Source organism: Echinops telfairi, unplaced genomic scaffold (genome assembly GCF_000313985.2).
Source record: "Echinops telfairi isolate 266 unplaced genomic scaffold, ASM31398v2 ScPeMD7_7424;HRSCAF=8462, whole genome shotgun sequence".
Lineage (NCBI taxonomy): Eukaryota > Metazoa > Chordata > Mammalia > Afrosoricida > Tenrecidae > Echinops > Echinops telfairi.
In genome coordinates this window covers 12,672,173-12,697,569 of record NW_022111324.1, presented here as the reverse complement: position 1 = coordinate 12,697,569, position 25,397 = coordinate 12,672,173, and the positions used below count along the sequence as shown (strand labels likewise).

The 25,397-nt window shown below is 41.0% G+C and overlaps 1 protein-coding gene across 8 annotated transcripts in view; it reads right to left on the bottom strand.

The window, feature by feature from the left end:
• The window catches only part of DNM3 (dynamin 3), a 731,348-nt gene that overhangs the window by 132,540 nt on the left and 573,411 nt on the right, over positions 1-25,397 (bottom strand). For 5 of the 8 annotated variants that reach the window (XM_045297842.1, XM_045297844.1, XM_045297841.1 and 2 more), the window contains 2 exons: positions 19,787-19,898; positions 11,562-11,573 (listed from right to left, as the gene is read on the bottom strand). In XM_045297842.1, coding sequence (XP_045153777.1) covers positions 11,562-11,573; positions 19,787-19,898 — 124 coding nt within the window. The remainder of the gene's footprint in view (positions 1-11,561; positions 11,574-19,786; positions 19,899-25,397) is intronic. The other 3 variants (XM_030887716.2, XM_004706729.4, XM_045297845.1) reach the window with 1 other exon arrangement.

The window sequence follows — 25,397 nt, the reverse complement described above, 5'->3', positions numbered from 1 at the left end:
TTCTTGATATAAAGGCTTTCTTATATGAGTGTCCATGATTCTTGATATAAAGGCTTTCCTATATGAGTGTCCATGATTTTTCTCTAGACAGCTTAGCTTAACATGCCACTGCTACAGCCACTTTGTCATCTTGCGGAGTGTCTTCCTTCTTTTCACTGACCCTACACTTTACCAGGAATGCTGGTGGCATAGAGGTTATGCATTGGGCTGTGATCTTCAAAGTCAGCAGTTCAAAACCACCAGATGCCCACTGTAAAGAGTCTCAGAAACAGTCTCAGAAACTCAAAGAGGCAATTCTACCCTCTAAGGTCACTGTGAGTTGGCATCCACTTGATGGCAGAGTTTGGTTTTTCGGTTATACGTTAGCAAACATGACCTTCTTCTTCAGGGACTGGTTTCTCCTGATGGCATGCCCAATGAGCATGACACAAAGTCTCACCATCCTCACTTTAAAGGAGAATTCTGGCTATACTTCTTCAAGGCATATTTATTCATATATTCAGTATTCTTTGCCAGTATTCAGTATTCATAATTCAAAATGACCAATTCTTCATTGGTCTTATTTATTGTTCAGAATTTTCATGCACATGAAGTGACTGACAATGCCATGGCTTGGGCCAGGAGTACCTCAGTCCGCAAAGTGACGTCTTTGTTCTTCGACACTTCAGCGAGATCTTGGGTGGCAGAATCACTCAATATTAAATGCCATTCGCTTTCTCGACCCCTGGCTCCCCGAGTGTTGATTGTGAATGCAAGTACAACAAAATCCTTGACAGCATCAATTTTTCCTCTGTTGTTCATGATGTTGCTTACTGGTCCGACCAGGACTTTTGGTTTGGGTTGAGGGGCCCCATCAATATTGAAGGCTGTCGGTTTTGCTTTTCATCAGTAAGTGCTGCGAGGCCTCCTTTGAAAAGGAATATTGTTCAACTTGAAATACGCTAGTTCTCCTTACTATATTTTTACAAGAAATAAAACTGATTTTCCCCACTTGTTGAGTCGATTCCAATTTAGGGCAACCCCATGCTCAGAGTACAACTGTAGTCCACAAAGTACTCGGTGGCGGCGGCTGATTTTTCTGAAATACATCATCAGGCTTTCCTTCTAAGGTAATTCTGAGTGAACTCAAACTTCCAGTCTTTTAGTTGGTCGTTGAGCTCATTAACCGTTTGCACCAGATTCTGGGCCTACTCATATGACATACTTTAGGTTTTACTCTGGGAAACCTGCCTGCCTGCTATATCCAATCAGACTATTTAATTTTAGTATGCAGGCATATGGTTTACTATTAATGTTTTCAGGCATAGCTCGCTGGGCCTTCTTATGCTTTCTTACAAATTACTGCACACTCACTTTTTCAGACTACTTAAATGAGTGGTTCTCAACCTTCCTAATGCCATGACCCTTTAATACAGTTCCTCATGTTGTGGTGACCCGCCAACCAGAAAATCATTTCATTGCTACTTCATAACTGTAATTTTGATACTGTTATGAATTGGGTGACCCCTGTGAAAGGTTTGTTCAACCCCCAAAGGGGTCGCGACCCATAAGTTGAGAACCACTGGCTTAAAGGTACTTGAGTTAGTTAGTTTATTGTGCCAACCTGGGCAAAAACACATGTGGGGTTAATTGAAGGGTAGAGAGAGAAATGGCTTGAAAGTTCTCAGGTCTCTTGCTCTGTGATGGTTGGACCAGAGTACAGCTGCCTTAGCCAGTTCCCTAGTTCAGCTGACAAGGCTCACTTTCTGCCAGACATCCCCAAGGAGAAGCCACATGGACCTACTCTGATGCAGGCCTGGGTGCTGGAGCAGCTGTGTGGAGACCCCTGCCAACGCTGAGATGCTTACACATTCACTGATTTGGCTTTCCTCCTGTAGTCGGCGTCATAGTGTGTGTTTTGTGAGATGGGGGAGGACTTTATGGATTGGTGTTAGACATGGGTTAATATTGGATTTGTGGGCTAGGGCAGCACTGGGTTGGGATGTTTTCTTGATGTGCACTTAACTTTTATATAAAACTATCTCTAACACATGAGTTTCTGTGGATTTGTGGATTCTATGGATTCTCTAAAGTACCCAGACTATTCATAGTACTGCTCTCCTGAACCCTACTTTTTCTATACATTTTTTTCTTACCTTATTGAGTTTATAAAAACAACAAATGTGGTGACAGATTATTACATGGGTATCTAAAGAAGACAGTTAGACAGTAGAAGATCAGTTAAAAATATCTCTTGTGCTTCAAGTTCATTTCCTACACTTTTAACTATAAACTCTCTTGTTGCTTCTCTCTCACCCGCATGCGTGCGTGTACACACACACACACACACACACACACACACACACACACGCACATGCCTCGCAAACAAGTCTAGCAAACACATAATATTCAAAGGCTGACAGGATTCTTTAAAACCAAAAGGATACTCTCCTCCCACCCCAGCCCCCACCCCCAAGGAGAGTATTTCAATATCATCTTGTTTCTTAACTTCTGCATATTTTGTTACACAAATGAATGGGTTGGTCTGAGGCAAACACATCGATTTATTTAAATGTAAATGTTATGGAATTATTTTAACAATAACAAAAACTGAATTACTAGATTTTTAAATCAATGGAAGATCAAAGGCCAGAAAATAGGCTGTGGGGTAACTCCCTGATAATACGCAAATGAGATCTTTGTTATTTCTGTATCCAGCATAGCTGTAAGGGGCACCAGTGCCAACAGGTACAAAGCTGGAATTTGGAGAAGGATGATTAGTCAGATGGGGAGTCTGAGTTCTAAGGCACTTTAGCACTTGAAACAAAGATACTATTGAGAGCCATAGGCAATGATGGAATGTGAGTGTCCAGAGACCCGTCACAAGGTCCTGTAACAATAGGTAATTCAGCTAGGGGAAAAAGCAAATATTTGAACAGCCCGGGCAAAGGGAAAGGAGCTAACACACTCTACAAACTGGTTACATAAATCATCATAATAAAGAGAAATAAAGAATTTTGCCACATTTATATGTCTCTGATCTTTTTCTATTTTTAAGGTTTAATAATTTCTCTGATGTTATTTATATTTCCCTGTATATTCAGTTTCCATAAGCGTTTCATATTTTTGCTCCTTTCTCATCAACCTCCATTTAAAAACCTTCCATGTTCTGTTTTTCTTGTCTTAGTTTAAAGCCTTTAAAATATTTTACAAAAATATAGTATCATAAGGAATAAGAAAATGACACAGAAATCAAAATAAAAAGTGACCAGACTGTTAACATTTTGCTATATGTCACCCAGAATTTTTATGTGCCAACACATACCCCTCTATATACATTTTTAAAACAAAAATGAAATTATGTTACACATGATTCACACAGGTTATTTTTCTCTAGTTAATGTAGCATAAGAATTTCAATTTTGAATGTTATTTTTAAAATGTCTACATAGTATTCTATTGAGTGTATGTACCATATTCTATTTAACAGTCATCTCTGATGGATATTAATGCTATCTTTAAACATTGATAATTACATTTTAGAATAATCATTGGACATATACAATTGCACAATTATTGAACTATTTGATAAAGCTAAATTTTTATGGGTGGATTGTTGAACCAATGCAACTAACCAAGCATTTGATAATTGGCCTCTGGAAAGTCTGCATGTACACTCTCACTGAAGAATGGCTTCATCTACGTTCCTTGCTGACCCATGACCCTACAGGGGACAACACTGGAGATTCAGTGTCAGGATTGGGCCAGTTTGACCCCACCACACCGAGGCAAAACACTAAGGGCGTGTGACAGAGCAGCAGGGGGAGCAGAGCAGGGAGGTCCCAAGGGAGTGCAAAGGATAGACTTTGGGGCCAGGGCATGGCACCCCATTGGACTCGACTGGAGGACACTCCTAGAGGTCAACAAACAGACCTTGAACTATTTACAGGTCTTTCCTTTTTAAAATTTTAGTTTTATTTACTTATTTATTGATTTATTTTTGATCATTGGTTTTTGTTGTTGTTGTTGTGTTTTCTTTTGTCACTTTGTCTTGCTATGTCTTTTTTTGTGTGCATATTATTATATCTGCAGGTCTATTTAGATAAGATAGGCTGGATGAACAGTCTTGAGGAGAAAACAATGGGACTGATGGTTCCGGTGGGACATGGGAAAGGGGGAGGTGGGCGAAAGGAGGTGGTGTTGACCAACCCAGGGACAAGGGAATAAAAAGTGATCCAAAATTAGTGGCATGGAAGGTGTGAGAGGCCTGGTAGGGATTGATCAAGGGCAATGTAACTGAGAGAAATTACTGAAACCCAAATGAAGGCTGAGCATGATAGTGGGACAAGAGGAAAGTAAAAGGAAAGAAGAGGAAAGAACTAGGAGGCAAAGAGCATTTATAGGGGTCTAAATATAGGCATGTACATATGTAAATATATTTATATATGATGATGGGGAAATAGATCTACATGCATATATTTATAGGTTTAGAATTAAGGCAACAGATGGACATTGGGCCTCCACTCATGTACTTCCTCAATGTAAGAACACTTTGTTCTATTAAACTGGCATTCCATGATGCTCACCTTCCTGACATGATTGCTGAAGACAAATGTGTACATAATCAAAGGTGGTGAATAAAGCTGATGGTGCCCGGCTATCAAAAGATATATTGTCTGGGGTCTTAAAGGCTTGAAGGTAAACAAGCGGCCATCAAGTTCAGAAGCAACAAAGCCCTAATAGAAGAAGCACACCAGCCTGTGTAACCATGAGGTGTCGAAGGGATGAGGTATCAGGCATCAAAGAGCAAAAAAAACATATCATTGTGAATGAGTGGGAGTGCGGAGTGGAGACCCAAAGCCCATCTGTATGTAATGGGACATCCCTTACAGAAGGGTTGCAGGGAGGAGACGAGCCAGTCAGGGTGCAATGTAGCAACAATGAAACCTACAACTTTCTTATAGTTCTTAAATGCTTCCTCCCCCAACTATCATGTCCCAATTCTACCTTACAAATCTGGGTAGACCAGAGGATGTACACTGGTACAGATAGGAACCAGAAACACAGGGAATCCAGGACAGATAATCCCTTGAGGACCAGTGGTGAGAGTGGCGATACTAGAGGGTGTAGGGAAGGTGGGGTAGAAAGGTGGAACTGATTATATGGATCTACATATAACCTCCTCCCTGGGGGACAGACAACAGAAAAGTGGGTGAAGAGAGGGAGACATTGGACAGTGTAAGACATGTCAAATAATAATTTATAAATTATCAAGGTTTCATGAGGGAGGGGGGAGTGGGGAAGGAGGGGGGGGGAAAGAGGAGTTGATAGCAAGGGCTTAAGTGGGGAGCAAATGTTTTGAGAATGATGAGGGCAACAAATGTACAAATGTCCTTGACACAATGGATAGATGTATGGATTGTGTTAAGAGTTATATAAGCCCCTAATAAAATGATTAAAAAAAAAAAAGAATGGCTTCATCATTATCATCCACCATGTCTATTCTTTCTCATTACTCCTATCATGCGTATAAATATTTCCTATTATGCCTATTATCTTTATATTTACATCGATACATATTTGTGTACACATACATTTGAAGAAGCTTCAAAAAGTTTATGGAAAGATCAAGTTGAAATATAATGAAATTTTTCCAAGAACATTTTTAAGTTCCTTTGTATATCTCTAGTCCTGGGTGGCACAGACAGCTACGTACGTGCTTGATTACTAGCTTATAGGCTAGCAGTTTGAATCCACGCAGAGGAGCCTTGGAAGTCAGGTCTATAGAGATCTGCTTTCCCAAATGTCACTGCCTTGGAAATCATCTGGAGCAGTTCTATGCTGCACACAAGTCAACTAGGTAGCAACTAACAATAGAAACTACCAACAGCTACAATAACGACCACACCAATGGTGGCCATTGACTCCAACTCATGGCCATTCCTCCGTGTCAGTGGGGATGAGCAGATCTGTGCTCTACAGAACGTCCAGCGGCTGATTTTTCAGAACTAGAGGGTCTGGGCTTTCTTCTGAGGTGCCTCTGGGTGGATGAGAGCCCCCATCCTTTGGGATAGCAGCTGAGTGTTAGCCATATGCAGAAACAAAAGATTAAATGTCTACTTTTAGATAAAAATACTTGATTTTTGATATAAGAGCTTGAATTTTAAAACAAAGCTATCACAGTGTAATTTCTAAACTCAAACTTGATGAAAAACATTTCAAAACAGAGGTAGAAACATTCTTTTTGGGGTGGTTTTAAACCAATCCCATTAAAAATATCATGGAGCATTAAAAAGAAAAGGGCAGTACTGTGAGAAAAATCATGTCAAAACAGTTATGATGTCCGTCTTAAAACTAGTTCCCATTCACAAAAATAAATCATTCTTTTTGACAAAACAAACATATATAAACAACCCCCAACCCTTCAGAAGTACCTTCATTATCACTTACTCTGGGCTTACTGAATGCAAATCAATGCTTGCTTCTTTATACAGTGCATTTGTTAAGATCAGTGAATTTGGTGACATGCTAGAGATTTCAACTCTCTTCTCCAAGTAGTCTATCCCCAAATGAATTGTCTCTTCCTACAACTGGTTAAGATTAAAGTCAGGGGTTCAAAAAATAGACATTAACGATGCTCTTTTAAGGTTTGTTTGCCAAAGAAAATCAAAGGCTCATGGGTGCTGTGATGATTGAGATAGACAACTCATCTTTATATGCACATGGAACTAAAATATCAGTTGGAGGCCAGTAAGTTTTTATCCTTTCTTTTAACTTTAATGATATCCTTATTGGGTTAGCGAACCAGATGGGCACTCCTTAACTCCCAGGGAAATACATTTGCTAAAAACCTTTGCCTGAAAATCTGGGAAAGCACATGCATTATTCAAAGGAAATAACCCTAAATGAGCTGCTGTGCTTACGCTCCTTAGAAATTTCTGACTTTCAGTCATGCATTTCTAAAATATTAGAGGGGAAATGTACATCATGACAGTGTATTTTATGCTTCCTTGATCTACCAAGATTATAATACACAGCATCAGTAAAACATTTCCAGGTTGTGAAGATACGTTTTCATTGCTTTTCTATACTTCATCACATGAGAACAGTATTTGTTGTTTTCTGTATGCTTCTCACTATATCCATTATTAACATTTTGCCTCATTTGCGATCTCATTAGATATAGGTAACATACTGATTCTTGGAAGAAGCGACCAGTCCATGTGTTCCTTAGACATGAAGATGGTCTCATATACATGTTAGCAGGATGGATCAGCCCCTAGAGGATGACATCATGCTTGGTAAAGTAGAGGGTCAGGGAAAAATAGATGGACTGACATGGTGGCTGAAACAATGGGCCCAGACACAGCAAGTATGAGAATGGGACAGGACTGGGCCATCTTTTTTTCCCCCTTTCTGTTGTACACAGGGTCCCCATAATTGGAGCCAACGTGAGGACACTAACAATATATACGTATAATATGTAATCACATAGACATGTGATTGTATACATAGTGTTTTTCCTGAATCATTTGAGAATGAGTTTCAGACATTACGTTCCTTTACCCCTGTGATAGGTTGTATGTCAATTTGCCTCAGCCATAATACTTAGTGGTTTGGCAGTTGAAGCCTAGGAATCTCCCATGATGTGACTGAATAGAGTGTAATCAGCCCTACAGTGGGATTTGCTGTGAGAGGCTGATCTGTTACCAGAAGATTAAAAAGGAATGCTACCCCCTCAGGTCACAGGCCTGATGCAATTGAAAGGGATTTTCCTCAAGATTCTGGCCTACTTCTTACAGAAGCAGATACTGTGGGAAAGTTTGCTGGCCTGAATGAGCATCTCGCTCATCACCCTTTGGTTCTATGGACTTGAGCAAGTGGCCTGCCATGTAACCTGCTGGCTCTGGGAGCCATTTGAAGCCTGCCATCTGACCTGCTGACCTAGGATTCGTTTGCCACTGCAGGCTGATATGAGTCTGAGGTCTTCTTGCTGGTCATCGATTGATCAGCCCCCAAAGACACACAAGTCAGCAGATGTTTCCAGCTTAACACCTGATTCATGGAACTCAGACTGCACATGTTCACATCTACAACTATGTAAGCCATTCTTCTTGAAATCAATAAACAAATACAGATATAGAACACACTGATTTTGCTTCTCTGGAGAACCTAGCTCAACCCTTAAATATTTTACTGTATATTTCCTAACAAAATTGCACAGTTAGCACCAAAATTATGAAACTTACGTTTTATATAATATTTTCAAATCATCATTTATACTCAACATCTATTCATTGTCTCAATAATGCCTTTTATAGCTTATTTTCCCCTGGCCCAAGATCCAGTCCAGAATCAGGCATGGTGCTTAATGTCACATCTCTTTAGTGGAACCAAAGCCAAACTGGTTGTTACTGAGTTGATTCTGACTCATGCTTCTCCCCTGTGCATCAAAGTAAGCAGACAGCCATAGAGTGCATTAAGTTAAAGGAAGGAAGGAAATAAAATGACTTCTTTATGGGATAAAATATGGAGATTCTGTTTTACCTGAAGGCCTCAGATCTGAAAATAACATTTGGAATCACATTTGTGCTCATAGGGCAAAACCAAAACCCAAAACCAAATATGACCTTCCCTGATGCTGGTGGATAGGCCTGGATTCTGATTTTCCCAATAAAACACTGGGAAGCCCATCAAGGTATGAGAAAAGGCTCTACCTTAAGCAACTTAGGATTTCATTATACCTAGAGAAAAACCTTTGAAGAGAGAAAAAGAAATAATGGGCCTGGAAGAAAATTTTTTCCGAGCAATTATGCCCTCCCCTCAAAAGGAGAAATTTGCTTCTTAGGAGAAATGACAAAATACAAGGGGGAAACATGAACTTTGGGGTTTAGTTCCATTTTGTGTTCATAATATAAATTTAAATTTGCATCTGGTTTAGAAGTGTGTTCTTGGAATAGTTGTGAGGATTAGCTCCCAAAATAAAAGCCCAATCTAAAGAAAGCTAAAGGAGATCAGTTTTGCTTCATTGATGAAAACAAGGGTGTGTGTGTGTGTGTGTGTGTGTTGCACTTGTATTACAGTGACTATATATTGGTGAGATGAATCCATTTTGGCCTGATCATTGAGACTCAGACCAATTGAGAAGGGCTCATGGGCTCATTTCTTTGCACTAAAGAAACAGCCGTTGCAAGTTTCAAATGAGTCACCTTTTAGAGTTGGCTCACATCTATGGCAGGCAGCAAGTCAGGTACGTTGCCTTGGGGACAACTCAGAACAAGCATTCCAGAGTGTGAGGGGAAGAAAGTCTCATAGTTTCTTTTTGAAGACTCCAGATCTATACTCTGGAGACAGCACAGCTTGTATTCCAATGTTTTCCATTTTCGCTGACATTCTAAGCTCAAGGAAAATAGCATGCAGATGTGCTGTTTGTGATCTGAGGAGGTTCTTTCTTGCCAGAGTCCATGGCAGTATAAAAAAATCATATTTTTAAAGGATTAACATTCTATTTTTATATAAACTCTCCTTTCTTGATAATATAAAGAGTTAAAAATAAGGCACAAATATAATAAACATCCGCACCTCAGAAATTTTCTCTTTCTGACTGAAAAACCAAACAGTAAGCACTTGCTTCTGGGGTACCCTTCAACCAAGCCTCCAATTCTAAGTGGTACCTGGGGTTCCCCCAGAGCAAGCTCCCCATGCACACAGCACAGGTGGTGATTGGAGGTCCTTTGAGATCATGGGAGGCCTTCAGCATCAACCTAGAACTTCTGCATGTTATTGCTTATTTGAAAGTCAATAAATGCTACCACAATGGAACCTCTTATTGTGCAGAAGATCAGGCAAAACACAGCAAATGGATGAGGACTACGATGGAGAAGTGTCTCCTTTGAGGAATTTCACAAATGCTTTCAAGTCTTCAGTGAATCACCCGTGAAAGAGAAAAATCACAAATGCTCCTTGAGTGGCTGCATTAGGCCTTCCCCAAGTTTCAGCGGCTGGTTGCCGAAGGCCAGCACGCACAGATTCTGTTAGTGCGCTCGCAATTATCCAGGGTTTGAAAAGCAAACACGAGCAGCCACGCGTGACAGTCCATGGAATGGAGGCGATCAGGAGCCGACGCACTCTTCAAAGATTGAAAGACACTATGTGGTAAAAGAACTAAAATGTGGGCTTTGTCATGTGTCCATATGTTTGTTTGTTCCTCCATCCCACCGGAGAGATGTAGTGCTAGTTGGAAATCTCATCCCTTACTTTCTAGAAGAAGATTTTAGTCAATTATTTAAGTCATTCTTTCTTTTAAAAGTACACTAGAAATGAGCTTAGTTCACTCCTTTGTTTCCTTTGAAAATGCCTTATCTGTGCTGTCCCTTTTTAAACTTTTTCTCATGCTGCCCCTTTTTAAACTTTATTAAATATTATTACTTGGGTTATAAGCAGTTAGATCAAGACATACATTTATGAAGTGACACATTTTCAATACCAACCATTGATGTCAACTTATTCTATAAGACCACATTCCATCAAATTAAACTGCAAAAGATTTCCCACATTTGTTTTACATTTTGTATGTATGGCTTATGAATAGCAATTTTGATGAATTCCAGCTGGTTTAAATATGCAGGCTTACCCATATAAAACAGACTCTGTTCAATTCATATTGTATTCAAAAACGGCCATTTTAAGTGGGCCACCTCGTAGGATGAAGCACTAACATTTCTCCATAGAAATCTTGAGAGATAAAAAGAACCATGCAAAAATTCTTGCTGAACTTAAGGTCATCTTCCCCAACTGCATTATTATTCGATATCTCGCGGAAGTGATAAACAGTTCTAATATTTCAGAAAAGTTGAATTAAAAATTAGACGAGCAAACCGATGACCTACTAAACTGCTTGTTTACCTACTATAACATTAAAATAATTTCCAATAGCTCATGTGTTGCCTACTTTCCCAAATCTATCACACACACTTTCTGCCTTCCCCTCCATTGCCCACACCCTCTGACTGCATTCCTGCTGGAATACCCCGAGGGCACAGATGCCAAACATGTTGCCCCCACCCTCCTCCATCCATTGTAAGGTACCTTCAAAGTGCGGGCCTAGATCGAGTTCAGTTTCACCAACAAAGCCAGCTACCCTTCTTGCCCAGACTCCATTTTGGATTCTCAGCACTGCACATGAACGTGAGGGCTTTGATTAGGGTCAACATTTTCACTTGCGTAGAACGACATAAGTGTTGTGCTCTTTCCCAGAAGACAATTACGTCTCCATAATCTGTGATCTCAGTCTTTATCTCTCCCCCTGAACTTCCCCCACTCGGAACACAATACTTGTCCCTCTCTAGCAGATCCCAACAGCCGGAGCCACGGTGGTGGCAGTGCCAACACATGATTCTCCTCCTTTCCACAGCCCAGCCATTGGTGCCGGGGCACACCATGGATAGCTATCACAACGTGCACAGGCACACTGCAGAGCACACATGCAGGAGAAGGGGACAGAGAAAAAGATATATAGATAGATAGATAGAGAGAGAGAGAGAGAGAGAGAGAGAAACGCTGCAGTGGAACCAAGAACTTACTTTGTTGCTCCCCTGTGTGTGCAGCCGCAAGGAAAAAGAAAAGAAGAGACAGGTTAAATGTACATTTGTGGTGAAATGGTGAGGATTTTTTTTTTTCTCACTAGAGTAGAGTCAAAAGGAAAAAAAAGTGTCACTGACGCCCCATACACACTATAGACAATTCACAGGCTTCCTCTGCTAATTACAACCCTGCATTTCCAGAAGCAGAAAATTATGCCAGAGATCTCTCCCCAATGCTTTCCACTCAGAATGCGAAAGGTATGGGAACCTGGCCCAAAAGACGAGGTTTGAATTGGTAAAAAGTCAACTGTTGGCTCGAAAGGCAAAGCATTTAGTGGTCTGCGCACCCTCTCCTGAAAGCCCCTCCTCCAATATGCCAAGTAATGGAACATTTCATTTTTAAGCAAACACTGCATCCTTGGTTTTAAAGAAGGTGGGGGTGGGGAGGGGGACGGAAAAGGGAGCAGAGAAAAGGGGTGGGTGGTTCTGGGGAGACAGGGCAAGTGGACGAAGTTACCACCCTAGCCTCTCCTGTTCCTTTCTTTGGTAAATTATGAGTTTTGTCCTGGACTGCATGGGAAGGAAAGGCTGCATAGTGGGAATGCTGCCAATATAAATACCGGTCCACCTTAGAGAGAGGGGATCTGCAGAGGTTAGTCACAAAAAAATGTAGTCATGTCTAAAAGTGACCCTCGGCATGGAGACACAGAGAGCAGCAACAGTTGGAGGGCAAATGGGTCTCCTGTTTCAAATTGGAGCGGCAAGGTTGTGATTTATATCAAACAATTTAACTCACATATGGCTTAAAAAAATAAGACAGTGATTCATGACTCCCAGGGCGGCCCAAGTCCTTGTGAGGTCAGACCCGGTGGGGGGGAAGGTGATGGGATGTGGGCAGGGAACAGATCTGAAGGCTCCTCCCCAGGGGCCCAGGAGGAAACTCTCACTGAGCTGTGAGCGGAGGAGAGCTGCGGCTGAAATGCTTGCATCTGTGGGGGAGGCTGAGGCCAGGGTGGGCCTGGCAGTGAGTCTTCAGTGTGGGACCCGGAGGGGGAAATAATACATGTGGACGGCAACCATCCCAGGAAAGTATGTTTTTTTCTGAAAAGCCGTGATAATTCACGACTGTGAGGGCTTCAGCCAGACACTATCAGAGTCGTCATTTGCTGAAGAACACATGAATTTACAGACACTAAAAATATTGTGGAGCAGCTTCTTGGCCTTGTGAGTTGTCATCGTAGGTTATAAATGTTAACACCGGCCAGCTTATCTGAGACTTGCATAATGGTATCAGAAGGAATAAAGGGGAAAAGAGGGTCCATTCTGAAGAATATGCCAACTTTTCAATAGGCAATAAAGATCCCACTGGGGATTTTAACTGGAGTGAAAGACTATTTTAAAGCATAATAGAACTCTGGCTCCCCCAAGAATGTCAGCAATATTGCTGAGAATACCTCAAAACAGACGGAGTGTATTGCATTCCATGCAACGCAGCTTTTGATCTATTAAATGACTTTCAGGAGCGCAACTGAGCATTTTTGCACATTAGGGAATGCCTGGCTTGCACACTCCAGGGCAGACGGTTCTGTTTGTAGTGGTAACAGCGATGTCACCAAGAGTAGTTGGCCTTCATTCTTATGTCCAAGTCATATCCCACCAAGGGACATGGTGTGACTTTCACATTTCTTGTTTAGTTCAATTAGTTTCCAATCGTCTATTCTGAGAGAGCCATAGCAGTCATGAACGGTGAAAGTTAAATGTCTTAGTTCCCTCGCTGTACTCAGTGGCTGCAATTTGTGTGTAAACCTCGGAAAGTGCCTCTACTGAAGACAAAGACTCTCGGGATGCTCCAAGCGCTGTGTGAAGCTCAGCGGAAAATGCCAATCAATGGGTGCTTAGTGGGGTTAACTGCGGGATGTTTTAAAGTTCATGTTTTTATACTGCTGAGCAAAAGCATTTGAGTGGCCGTCACCATATTAATAACGCATGGAGGCTCATGACTATAACTTTTCTCTGTTTAGAATGATAGCGACCCTTCAGTTTCAAAGTCTATCCAAGAAGAACTTCTTTAGTTCCAAATAAATTGTTTTCGATCTCTAAGGCAGTTCCACTAATCATGCCTGAGAGGGTTCAATGTTCTGAGGACTGGTGAAGCTATTGAAACAGCAAAGTGGGTGTCACTTTCTACGGTCTTGGATAATCTCCCAGCAAATATACTGTAGGGGAGGATCACCCCCAATAATAGCTAATAGAAGCTTCTTTAAACCCCCTGGGGTGCTATGGTGGGTCGGATCTACCAGTATGCAAAACTGAGCATGCGCCAAATTTATTTCCAGAGCACGCCTGCCTCTGTGGCCGCTACCTTCTGCTAGCCAGCAGGCCAGCGTCAAGGGCAGGCGTGTGAATGATCACTGCCCCTGACAGCCTCTCTGGCCTGCCTCTCCCACGGGCAGCAGCACCTCTGCTTCCTCAGCCAGCAGCTGGGGAATCCTCCTTCACAGGCCAGGAGAGTGCCCCTGGCAGTCTTCAAAGGAAAGGGAACTACTCGATTGGGAATGATAACTTCATGGACACATGGATTATTTTAAATAATAATAAATGCTACGAGCATCGAACATATTTACCATGCTCCAAGCACTAAATGTAGTATATAGAAGTCTTCACGTACAGGCAGTCCCCAGGTTATGAAGGTGCAATTTACTTATAACGCAGTGATAAACTAACCAAGTAAAGCTCACTACATAAAAAATTTTTTTAAATGAGATCCCTTTTGTGATAGTAAATAGGCACTACTTTCCTATGTGAATAAAATATCATTATGATTACTTTAATATTCGCTTAAAGAAAACAAGCCCTCATGGCACAGCGGCTTAGGCACTGGGCTGCTCACTGAGAAGTCAGCAGTTTGAGTTCACCAGCCTCTCTGAGGGAGAAAGATGAGGCTTTCTACTCCTGCGAAGACCGACAGCCTCAGCAACCCAAGGGCAAGCTCTGCTCCGTCCTGCAGGGTCCCCGTGAGTCTGAATTGGCTTAACGGCAGCGATTTGTTATATGAAAGCTGTGTTCCTGTATTTCAAAGGGTTTCTCTAATGTCTTTACATAGAAAGGTATACTATATGCTAGACGAACATTGGACGAACCGTTCTAAACATACAGATTCGACTAAAATATAGATTTAGGAATGGGACTCTAATCTGGAGACTGCCGACGATCTTATAAAATCACTCTGAGGGGCATTATTAATTTGAGCTTAAAGAACTCATTTGAGCTCATGTCACTGAACACATTGTCTCAAAGACTGGAATTCTTAAATACTTATATATCATTAGAATCTTAGTGTACCAGAAAAATCAGCCATCTGTTTTATCTGTCAATAGATGTGTATTTGTATTCATACTTATAGGAAAACTTTATGCAAGTCAGTGAAACGACATTCTTACTGTTATTTAATTATAGCCTCAAGTTACACACACACACTTTGATTGTATCTCAGTATCCTCAGTACAAATAATTATTTCACTAGTGATAGCTTTAATTTTGGAACTAAGATCTTATGAACTCATTTTTGTAGTGGTTACAATTTCAAGTTAATGAATGAAGGACATTGAAGCCAAAAGTCGAAGAAATTCTGCTAAATCCAAATTCAAGTTTAAATATATTTTCAAGCCACTGGGGCTGTTCAAATTATCAGATGATGCAACTTTGTGGCTGAGAGGGTGGTGTGTCAATTCATAGGTTGAGTGGCATAGTGCGAACATTAATTCAGGACTCCTTATATAATTTTAGAACTACATATTATGGCTCAAACTAGAATTCAATATTGCTTTTGAAACTAAAAAACAAAGGATTTTAGGTAAGTAGAACATCCACAAGGGAAAATAATGAAATGTTGTTGGGCTGTTGAATTTTCAAAAACCCACTGCAGTTTTTATTACAGTGTATTTTTTTTCCATCTTTCTCTTTCAAGGTTTTCAGTGACTAATGTTTCCAAATTAGACTCTTATTGCTTCCTCGTCCGTCTGAGTCTGCTGGCCTCACTGACACCTGTCCACATGGGTCAATCCTTCTGACCTTTGAAATACTGGTGGCATAGCATCCCAGCAACATGGAACCCACCCTATTATAACAATGACAAATGAACTATAAAACAGGAATTACAAAATTTTAAAAGTTTAAATCTCTAGTGTCCACTATACTAGAGATAGACTAAGGGAAGATAGAAGGGTGAGAAAGTAAAAAAAAAAAAATTAAGAAATCCTTTGGGAAACGACATGAAACAAAAGAAACAGGGTAGGAAGACATTTTGATATGAGTGACATGCATACTATGTTCATCAAGCAAATATGAGGAAATAAAATATGGGGCAGGGGAAAGAAAAATATATTCTAAAAACATGTGGCTTTAGTACCTTTGTACACACACAAAAAGATTTGTTCACACTACCATTTTCATTCATGTTTGTGTACTAGTGATCTAAATGAAGCCAAATATTTACAATTAAATACAATCAAAAAATTATTCATGTAGATTCTTTTGTCAAAATAGAGGTATCTTGTGCAGAAAATAGTAAACTGAGTCTAGATTCATACGTATGTGTGACACACAAATAATTAACTTTTAGGGTAGCAATTGATTGATTTGTTGCTAACTCAATGGTCTATTGATATAAAAGCAAACCATGACACTATTTAAGGTCCTACAGATTTACTTAGAGATATAGCTGTCAACAGGTTTGTTGGGCTTCTTGACCAAACCTTCTTAAACTGGTAATAAGGTACCTACCTAGAAGTACCTCCCCCAAACACTGACAACTATTGGTCAGAAAAAGCCCACGAGCATTATGTCAAACACATTTTTCCCATCATGACAATGTACATGCTTCTTCTTCGAGGGTATCAAGGACTATCCTGCAAAGAAACCTCACCCTCTCCACCTTTACAGCCCTGCTCTCCCATCTTCAGCGTCATCTTTGTCACCAAAACTTAAAGAGCATTTCAAAGAATCATGATTTGAGTCTCCCACGGATGCTTAAGCTGACATTTGACATGGTATAAATCCAAGAGTTGAGATTTTTAAGGGAGGAAGTGTACAGAACTAAATGGAAGTTATGCTGAGAAGCAATTCCTTCACAATTTGATATTTTTTGCTGAATAAAGGTGCCTATGATTTTGTAGCAATACTTTTTGACTTACCCTCCTCTGTGTATGTATGTTTGTGCACACATATAATTAAGCAAATTTGGAAGACAGAAAATAATATAAAGTATTTATAATCTCACCATGCTATGTTTTAATGTCCACATTATTTTCTTCCCTCTTTACTTAATGAAAGTAGTTTTGTTATAGCAATTACATAATCATTATAAATACAAACAGAGGGCTTACTCGTACCTCTGTTCAGTGCTTCAATTATGTCATTTAACCATTGCAACCACTCTATATAAAGGTAGGGACTACTATTATCTTCATTCTAGAAACGTGACATATGAAATGTAAAAAGGCTGGAGAATCTCCCCAAGATCACAACCTATACGTGAACATCAGGTATTTATATCTAGTTTCGCACTAAACAGCCCTAATGGCACAGTGGCTAAGCAGTCAGCTGCTAACCAAAAAGTCAGCGATTGGAATCACCGGCCAGCCACGAGAGAGAGCTGCTGCAGTCTGCGTCCGCAGAACACAAACCAAATCCATTATTGTAGGGTCAAGTCTGACTTCTAATGACCCTACAGGACGGAGTAGAATTGGTCCAAGGGGTTTCCAAGGCTATACATTTGTATAGATTCAAACCTCCTCATCTTCCTCCCAGTCTTGAGACCCCTGGAGCCAGTTCCGCTCTGTCCCATTCTGGTCCCTGTGAGCTGGAATTGACTTGACGGCAACAGATTAGCTTGGCACCAGAGCTTTTGCTTCATTGCACATTATTCCATTAACTGACTCCAAACCCTCTAGCTTCTTCCCTTCTCACTAAGGATAAAATTCAAAATTCTCACAGTTTCTTTCACATGCCTCTCTTTTGGAACTGTCTGCCACTTCCCTCTTCCCTCACTGTGTTCCAAACACACTGACCTTGCTGTCCTCTAGGACACTAGGCTGGCTTGACATGTGCTGTTCCCCTGCCAAGAACACTCTCCTTCAGATCTCCACACCATTTACTCCCTTCTTTGCCTTGCTGTTGTGCACTGCTCAGTCGGTTCCAACTCACAGGGACCCTGAAGGGCAAGGTGGGACTGCCTGACAGGGTCCCCAAAGCTGTACGTATAACAGACATAGACTACCCCAGCTTTCTCCCACAGAGGGGCTTACAGACCAGCCACTGACCACTGCACTACCCGGACAGCTTGAATAGTCTACCCAAACGCCAACTCTTCAAAGGGACATTGTCTGATAACCTTTACAAAATAGCACTCCACCTTCATTCACTCTTCACTGTTCCTTTAACTTTTTTTTTAAAGCTTACCACCACCTTATAAAATTAAGTTATTTACTCACTTACCATGTTGTCACTACCTTAAAATGAATAGTTACTTATTTACTCATTTATCGATGATGACAGAACATTATTGTTCGCTCTTTATCATTAGTGGCTAGAAGAGTGCTCATAGCTTTCCAGGGAACCAGTGAGTGAAAGAGCACGTGCATGTACATTGTAAAATATTTACTGTTGTGAAATTAAATGCACCTCCATCACTGGATAAGGAAGTAGAGTAGGTAATGATTATAAGCAACAAAAATAGTACTCTGACTCGAAAATGATTTCTCATTGTAAGCTTTAGTATGACACGTGTCTATAAATGCATGAATCCAGCAGAGGAAAAACTGGATAATAGCTATGCAGCCCATGTAACTTGGGTATCACAGGAAAAGTTTAATTTTCATTTGTAGGGTCCAGGGTACAAGAGGATTTCAAAACATTAATGGAAAGATGGAATTAAAAGACAACGAAAATTTTCCAGGAAACTTTTACAATCACTCATATATAGTGGGACGCATTGTTTAAGGTATTAAACAGGCAGGTCTAGACTGGGAAAGAGTTTTATGTGTGAGCTAAAATATTAGAGATAAGGAGACTCATTCTTGGAACTCTGCTAAGTTCCAGTATAACCCATATAATGTAGTCAGGTTTAAAATTTCCACCAAGATACTAAGTGTCCTATACTACGGATTTCCTCTGGAAGGGGCTGTGTCCCTATTAAAGTCTAGAAAGGATACCATTTATGCATGATTAATGGTATAAACCAATCAAGCACTGTGAGGGTCAAGATGGACTATATTCCCAAGACATGGTTTCAGGACTAGTGTTTCTGGGAAGAGCCTGGGTAATGTATCTTTCCAGGGAGAAGCGAGGAGCAAGTGTGAGAACTACTCATTGGCAGAGTCTGCTTAATGCTTTGTGTGGACATGTTGAGTGTTTTTCTTAAGCTTAAATTCAGACTGTCTGTATAATATTACATTTTCCAAAGAATACAAAAGAGGAGGTCTGTTTATTCACGTGAATTAGAGAAATGTCTCCAAGACACTTGAAGTATATTAATAAAGATAAGTGGGGACAGTAAGACATCTATATATGTCTCTTAATTCCATGTTTCTATAAATGTTTTGAAGTCCTCTTATACCCTGGACCTTACAAATGGAAGTTAAATTTTTCCTGTGGTACCCAAGTTACATGGTCTCCTTAGCTATTGTCCTGTTTTTCCTCTGTTGGATTCAGGAAAATATATATACAGTATTCCTTTCATACTTATGGTAATATTAATCAGAGTTTGAACACACATATAGATATTGATAAAGGTAATACAGGCAGGAAAAAAAGAGATTTTTATAGAAAGAGGTATATTTTAGAATTGGTGTTATCACGATTGACAACATATATAGGGACTCTACGGAGACCAATATAAACTTGTTTTCTCAGTATTATGGCAATGGTGGGAAAAATATAAAGGCAAATTAGAAGAGAAGAGCTCTCTTTTGGTCTGACATCATATATGTTATACTTTGTGGCCAACTACGCTTTATTTTTGTCTTTAACGATATACTGGTTAACATCTTAAATATAAATCTACAGGAGAAAAAGAAATGTAAATAAGCAAAGTATCCATTAAAATGGTGTCAAATTAATTAAGTCAATCAAACATTTGTTTATCCAGAATATAGCATACAAGTTATCATGTTTTTGTAAAAACGGGTAATAATTGAAAAATAGATGCAAAAATATATCCAACTTACTAAAGATTTATCAGGATATACCCCAGCTCTCAGGAGCGATGCCTTCCAGCTGTCCACATCCTCCTGGGAGTCACATGCCAGCTCAAGGAAACGATAGTCTTTGTATACATTCCTGGAATAACAACAACAACAAAACCATGCTCTTAGTTTTAAGCATAATTCTAATAGACACGTTTTTCACATGTTTCTCCTGAGGAGCCACTGGTGGGTTCGAACAGGCACTCTTCAGTCAGGTGTTTAACCACCGCCCAGCAAGAGCTCTTTGGAGAGATGTTGGACAAGTACAAAACAGGAAAATAGGTGATGAAGTGGAAGTAAAAATACTAATCAGTATAGCAACTTAAAAGCACTAAGTAAGCTAAAAAGAAATCTTATATTCACCATAAAGTATAATACTATGGGACTTCCTGGAAGATGGCAATGAGGTATAGATAACTTCATTGGGAACTCTGAGGGTGATTTCTGGTTTTGGGAATAGGGGGGCCAAGTGGGGAGTCTGAGCTGTAGAGTCAGGCCTCAGAGCACCCCAGGAGCTTATACCAGCATGTAGGCAAACCTTCCCCATGTTGTTGACCCCAGTCGGCCCCCCCACCACCTCCACACATCACCTGCACAGGCCTGTGCACAGCCCACAGCCCTGCTCCACTCCTCCCCAACCCTAACCCCACCCCGCCCTCCCCCACACCACTGCCTTGCAGCCTGCATGATATTGCCCTCTGCCGACACCACCACCACTTCATGGCCCACACAGCACCACCCCTGCTACCACTCTGCAGCCCTGCTCCCTGCCACAACCACTCTGTGGCCCATACGCCCTGCCCTCCCCCCACCACCATCCACCCCCCCGCCCTTGCTATCTTCAGCCCAGACCTTAGCACTCATCACTGTGAGGGTCACTCCAACTGCCACCCCAGAATCACACAGGACCCTCCCAGCACCCAGCGGGTCCCTCCCACGGGCACCCCAGTGCCCCAGCACCATGTGGGTCCCTCCTGCCAGCACCTCAGCACGACTTGGATTCCTCATACTGGTACCCTGTACTACAAACATTTCTGGGGCCCACACTTCCCACTTCCCATGCAATCAGCCTTCCCAACGCCACCCCTGCTGCATGAGACCATAGATAATCCCAGCTGCATAGGGAGAGAGAAAACCCCTAGTAAGAGAGAGGCGTAGCAGGATCCTGCAGCACAGTGGGTTCCAGGAGGTCTTTAGAATCATTAATATTAGCCTCCCAAAGAGAAAACACAGGGCTCCTGCCTAGTCTTCTGGGAAAATTGAACCAAGTTCCACCCAAATGAAACACACATAACAACCTACATCAGCGACCACAACAAGAAAGCTAGAGAAACAAAATGCAACACTGAGGAAGACCTGACCCTAGTGATGTACATAGAAGAAGCAGACACTGAACAGCTACAGAAAGAAATCTGCAGAATGCTGCTTAGAGTCGTATAGGAGATGATGGAATCGATACAGAAAAAGGATGAAAAAAATAGACAACATAGAGTCCACTTACTGAAGGGAAATACAAGAGTTAAGGGAAAACACAGCAAAAGCAAAGCAGATGTTAAAAAATAGACCTTACCAACAAGCTGGAAGAAGCAGAGAATCTTGCCAGTGATTTCCCCCCCTCCCCACCAGATACTCAAATAGAATTCAACAAATGGGAAAGGCAATCAAGCAAGATAATCAAAGAAGCCGAAGAAAACCTGAGAACAGTGAGCGATGCTATGAAAAGGAACATTATTCAGATAATTGGGATACCAGAACAAGACACAATGAAGAAATCAACAGCCAGAACAGCGAGGGAATTCCTGGAAGAAAACTTCCCCAATTTAATGAATTAGAATCACAATTATCCAGGAAGCAGAGAGGACAAGAATCAGACTGAACCCCAAAAAGAATACACCAAGGTATACAGTAGTAAAATTATCCAACTTTGAAGAAATGGAGAAAGTCATAAGAGAAAAATACAGTCGCCTAAGAATATGTTCAGACTTTTCAGCAGATACCATGAAGGAGAGGAGAGAGTGGAATAGCATTCTATGAAAGTTGAAGGAGAATAACAGTAATGCAAGAGTCCTATATTCTGCCAAACTATTCATCAAAATAGATGGAGAGGTAAGAGTTCTCTCTGACATGGAAACATTTAGGGAAAATATTAATAAAAACCCAGCACTACAAAAAATTCTTTCCAACTCACTTTTGGACAGAAGACCATCATTAACAAAGCACAAACATGAGACCACCACACCGTGTTACACTATCCAGAAGTCAACTCAATGAAAGCAATGCCCAAGACGTCATTGACCCAAAAGTGAAAAGAAAGCAAGAATGGGTCTACCCACACATACACAACACCCTGCCAAGGAGGGAGGTAGGAAAATATTTAACACAATATAATATGAGATGACAGCAAAGAATCCACAGACGGATGTGATAAAACTGAATGGCAGTGCTCTGACTACACCCATTAAAAGACAAAGGCTAGCAGATTGGATTAGGAAACAGAATCCATCAATCTGCTGTCTGCAAGAAACACTCTCAAGCTAGCAGACAAAAACAAGTTGAGGATCTAAGGCTGTTGAAAACTATGCCAAACTAATGACAACTTTAAAAAAGCAGGAGCTGCAATCCTAATCCCTGACAAAATCGATCTCAAGGTGCAGGACATAACAAGAGATAAGGCTGGGCACTACATAATGCTCAAGGGTTCAGTAGACAAAGAGCCAGGGAGCATAATAAATATGTACGTTCCCAATGAAAGACCTGCACAATCTCTCAAGCAACCCTTAAAAAGATGAAGAAAGAAATCACAGGTACAACAATGATGTAGACGACTTCACAACACTACTCTCCGAGAAAGACAGATCAGTGGGAAAGAAACTCAACGAGGAGGCTACCGAATTAAACTCAACAATTAAACAACTCGACCTAATAGACACATTCAGAGTTCTCCACACAACTGCAAAAAACCCCACATATTCTTTTCAAGTGCACATGGCACGTATGTGAAAATAGACCACATGCAGGGGCACAAATCAAGCTTAAGTAAATTCAAACATATAGAGGTCACTCAAGAAGGTAGACTTGGAAAGAAATCACCACAATATAGCATAAGTTATATATGAAACAAAACAACAGCCAGCATTATAATCAATGATGAAAAAACTAAAACATTCCCACTGAAAAAGGGGACCAGACAAGGGTGCCCTTTGCCCCCACTTTTATTTAACATCATCCAGAAGGTCCTAGCTAATAACATAAGGCAACAGGACATTAAAAGTATTCATCTGGGGAAAGAAGTGAAACTATTGTTATTTGAAGATTATACGAGTCTATATATTGAGAACCTCAAAGGCTCCATGATAGGAGTGCTGGAAGTGATTGAAGAATACGGTAGAGTAGCAGGATCAAAGATCAACAGACATCAATTGAACTGCTATATACATCGGATGGGATCACAGAAAAATAGATTAAAAAGGTAGTACCCTTCACAATAGTCAAGCATAAATTGAGATATCTAGGGATATACCTAACAACAACAATAACAACAAAAACCAAACAAACAAGCCTAAAAGATGTATTCGACATCAGACAAAGGCCTTATTAGTAAACCCTAAAATACTCTGCTAGCTTCCAAAGAGAATTGTCCACCGAGGAGGTGGGCAAAGGACCTGAACAGAAGTTTCGCAGGGGCAGAAATCCGAATGGCCAACAAACATATGAGAAAATGTTCCCGATCTTTAGCCATAAGAGAAATGCAAATTAAAACAACAATGAGGTACCACCTAACACCCTCAAAGATAGCCCAATTCAAACAATCAGAAAGCAACAAGTGTTGGAGGGGCTGTGGGAAGACAGGAACTCTTGTCCACTGTTGGTGGACTTGTAAGTATGTACAACCACTATGGAAATTGATCTGGCGATATCTAAAACAGATGGGAATCGAGTTACCATATGACCCAGCAATCCCCCTACTTGACATATACCCAAAAGAGGCAAGAAACAAACCATGGCCAGACATCTGTGCTCCAAAGTTCATTGCAGCACAGTTCACAATCACAAGGAATTGGACACAATCCAAATTTCCATCACCATACGAATGGATTTAAAAATGGTGGTACAATGGAGTACTATGCTAAAAAGCAATGATGAACGCATGAAGAACATCGCCACATGGGAAAACTGGAGGCAATCATGCTAAGCGAAGTAAGCCAAGCACAAAACGACAAGTACAACATGAGTCCGCTGAGGTAAACAAACAAACAAAAAAAGCCAAAGGGTCACAGGGGAAAAGCTACTGTATACAAACATTCCTGAGGTGAGGTCCAGGTAGTATGACAGGGGCCAGACCAAATCCAGGGATACATAAGGTAGCCAACTAAAAAGTAGGGGGGCAAAAAAACCAAAAGAAATGGGCAGCGGTGACACAGGGCACTAACCCACCCAAGGGGAGAGTATTGCTTATATCTCCACAGGGAAAGAGGAACCAGACTTCAACCCAGTGCTCCAAGATGTGAATGCAACATGCCGGCATGAAGCAGGGAACCAGTAAAGAAGTCTGAGGGGCCAATCCCAATCCAAACAACATGGACAGTTACCCTTTCCCCCAGAAGAATATATTTCAGAGAACAGCACTGAAGCTACAGCTCAGGGAGAAGGGACATGTTTGATCAGAGCACACAGGAGCAAATGAAGGGGGAGGAAGAGAAAGTGGAACACATCCTGGCCCACCAAGCCTGGAGGATGATATCGCTGCTCAGAGCAGCCAATGCACACAGAGGACAATATGGCCAGCCCCACTACTAGACATGACATCCCTCACTGACCCATAGGCCTATAGGGGACAACACTGGAGACACAGTGTGGGAATTGCGCCCCATCTGATGCCACCACACTGAGGCAAAACACTAAGGACATGTAACAGAACAGCAAGGGGAGCAGAGCAAGGAAGTCCCGGGGGAGTACCAAAAATAGACTTTGGGGCCAGGGCATGGCACCTCATCAGACTCAAACAGAAAACACTCCTGAAGGTCAACAAACAGACCTTGAACTATTTACAGGCTTTTCTTTTTTTTTTTTGCCATTGGTGTTTTTTTTGGGTTGTTGCTGTTTTCTTTTGTTGCTTTACTTTGCTCTGTCTTGTTTTTATGCATATTATTATCTCTGTAGGTCTATCTAGATAAGATAGGCTGGATAAACAATCTGGAGGAGAAAACAACAGGACAGAAGGTTCTGGGGGGACATGGGAGAGGGGGGTGGGGGAAAAGGAAGTGGTGTTAACAAACCCAGGGACAAGGGAACAACAAGTGATCCAAAATCAGTGGCAAGAAGGGTGTAAGAGGCCTGGTAGGGCTTCATCAAGGCCAATGTAATCGAGAGGAATTACTGAAGCACAAATGAAGGATGAGCATGATAGTGGGACAAGAGGAAAGTAAAGGAAATAGAGGAAAAAACTTGGAGGCAAAGAGTATTTATAGAGGTCTAAATACAGGCATGCACATATATAAATATATTTATATATGACGATGGGGAAATAGATCTATGTACATATATTTATAGGTTTAGTATTAAGGTAGCAGATGGACATTGGGCCTCCACTCAA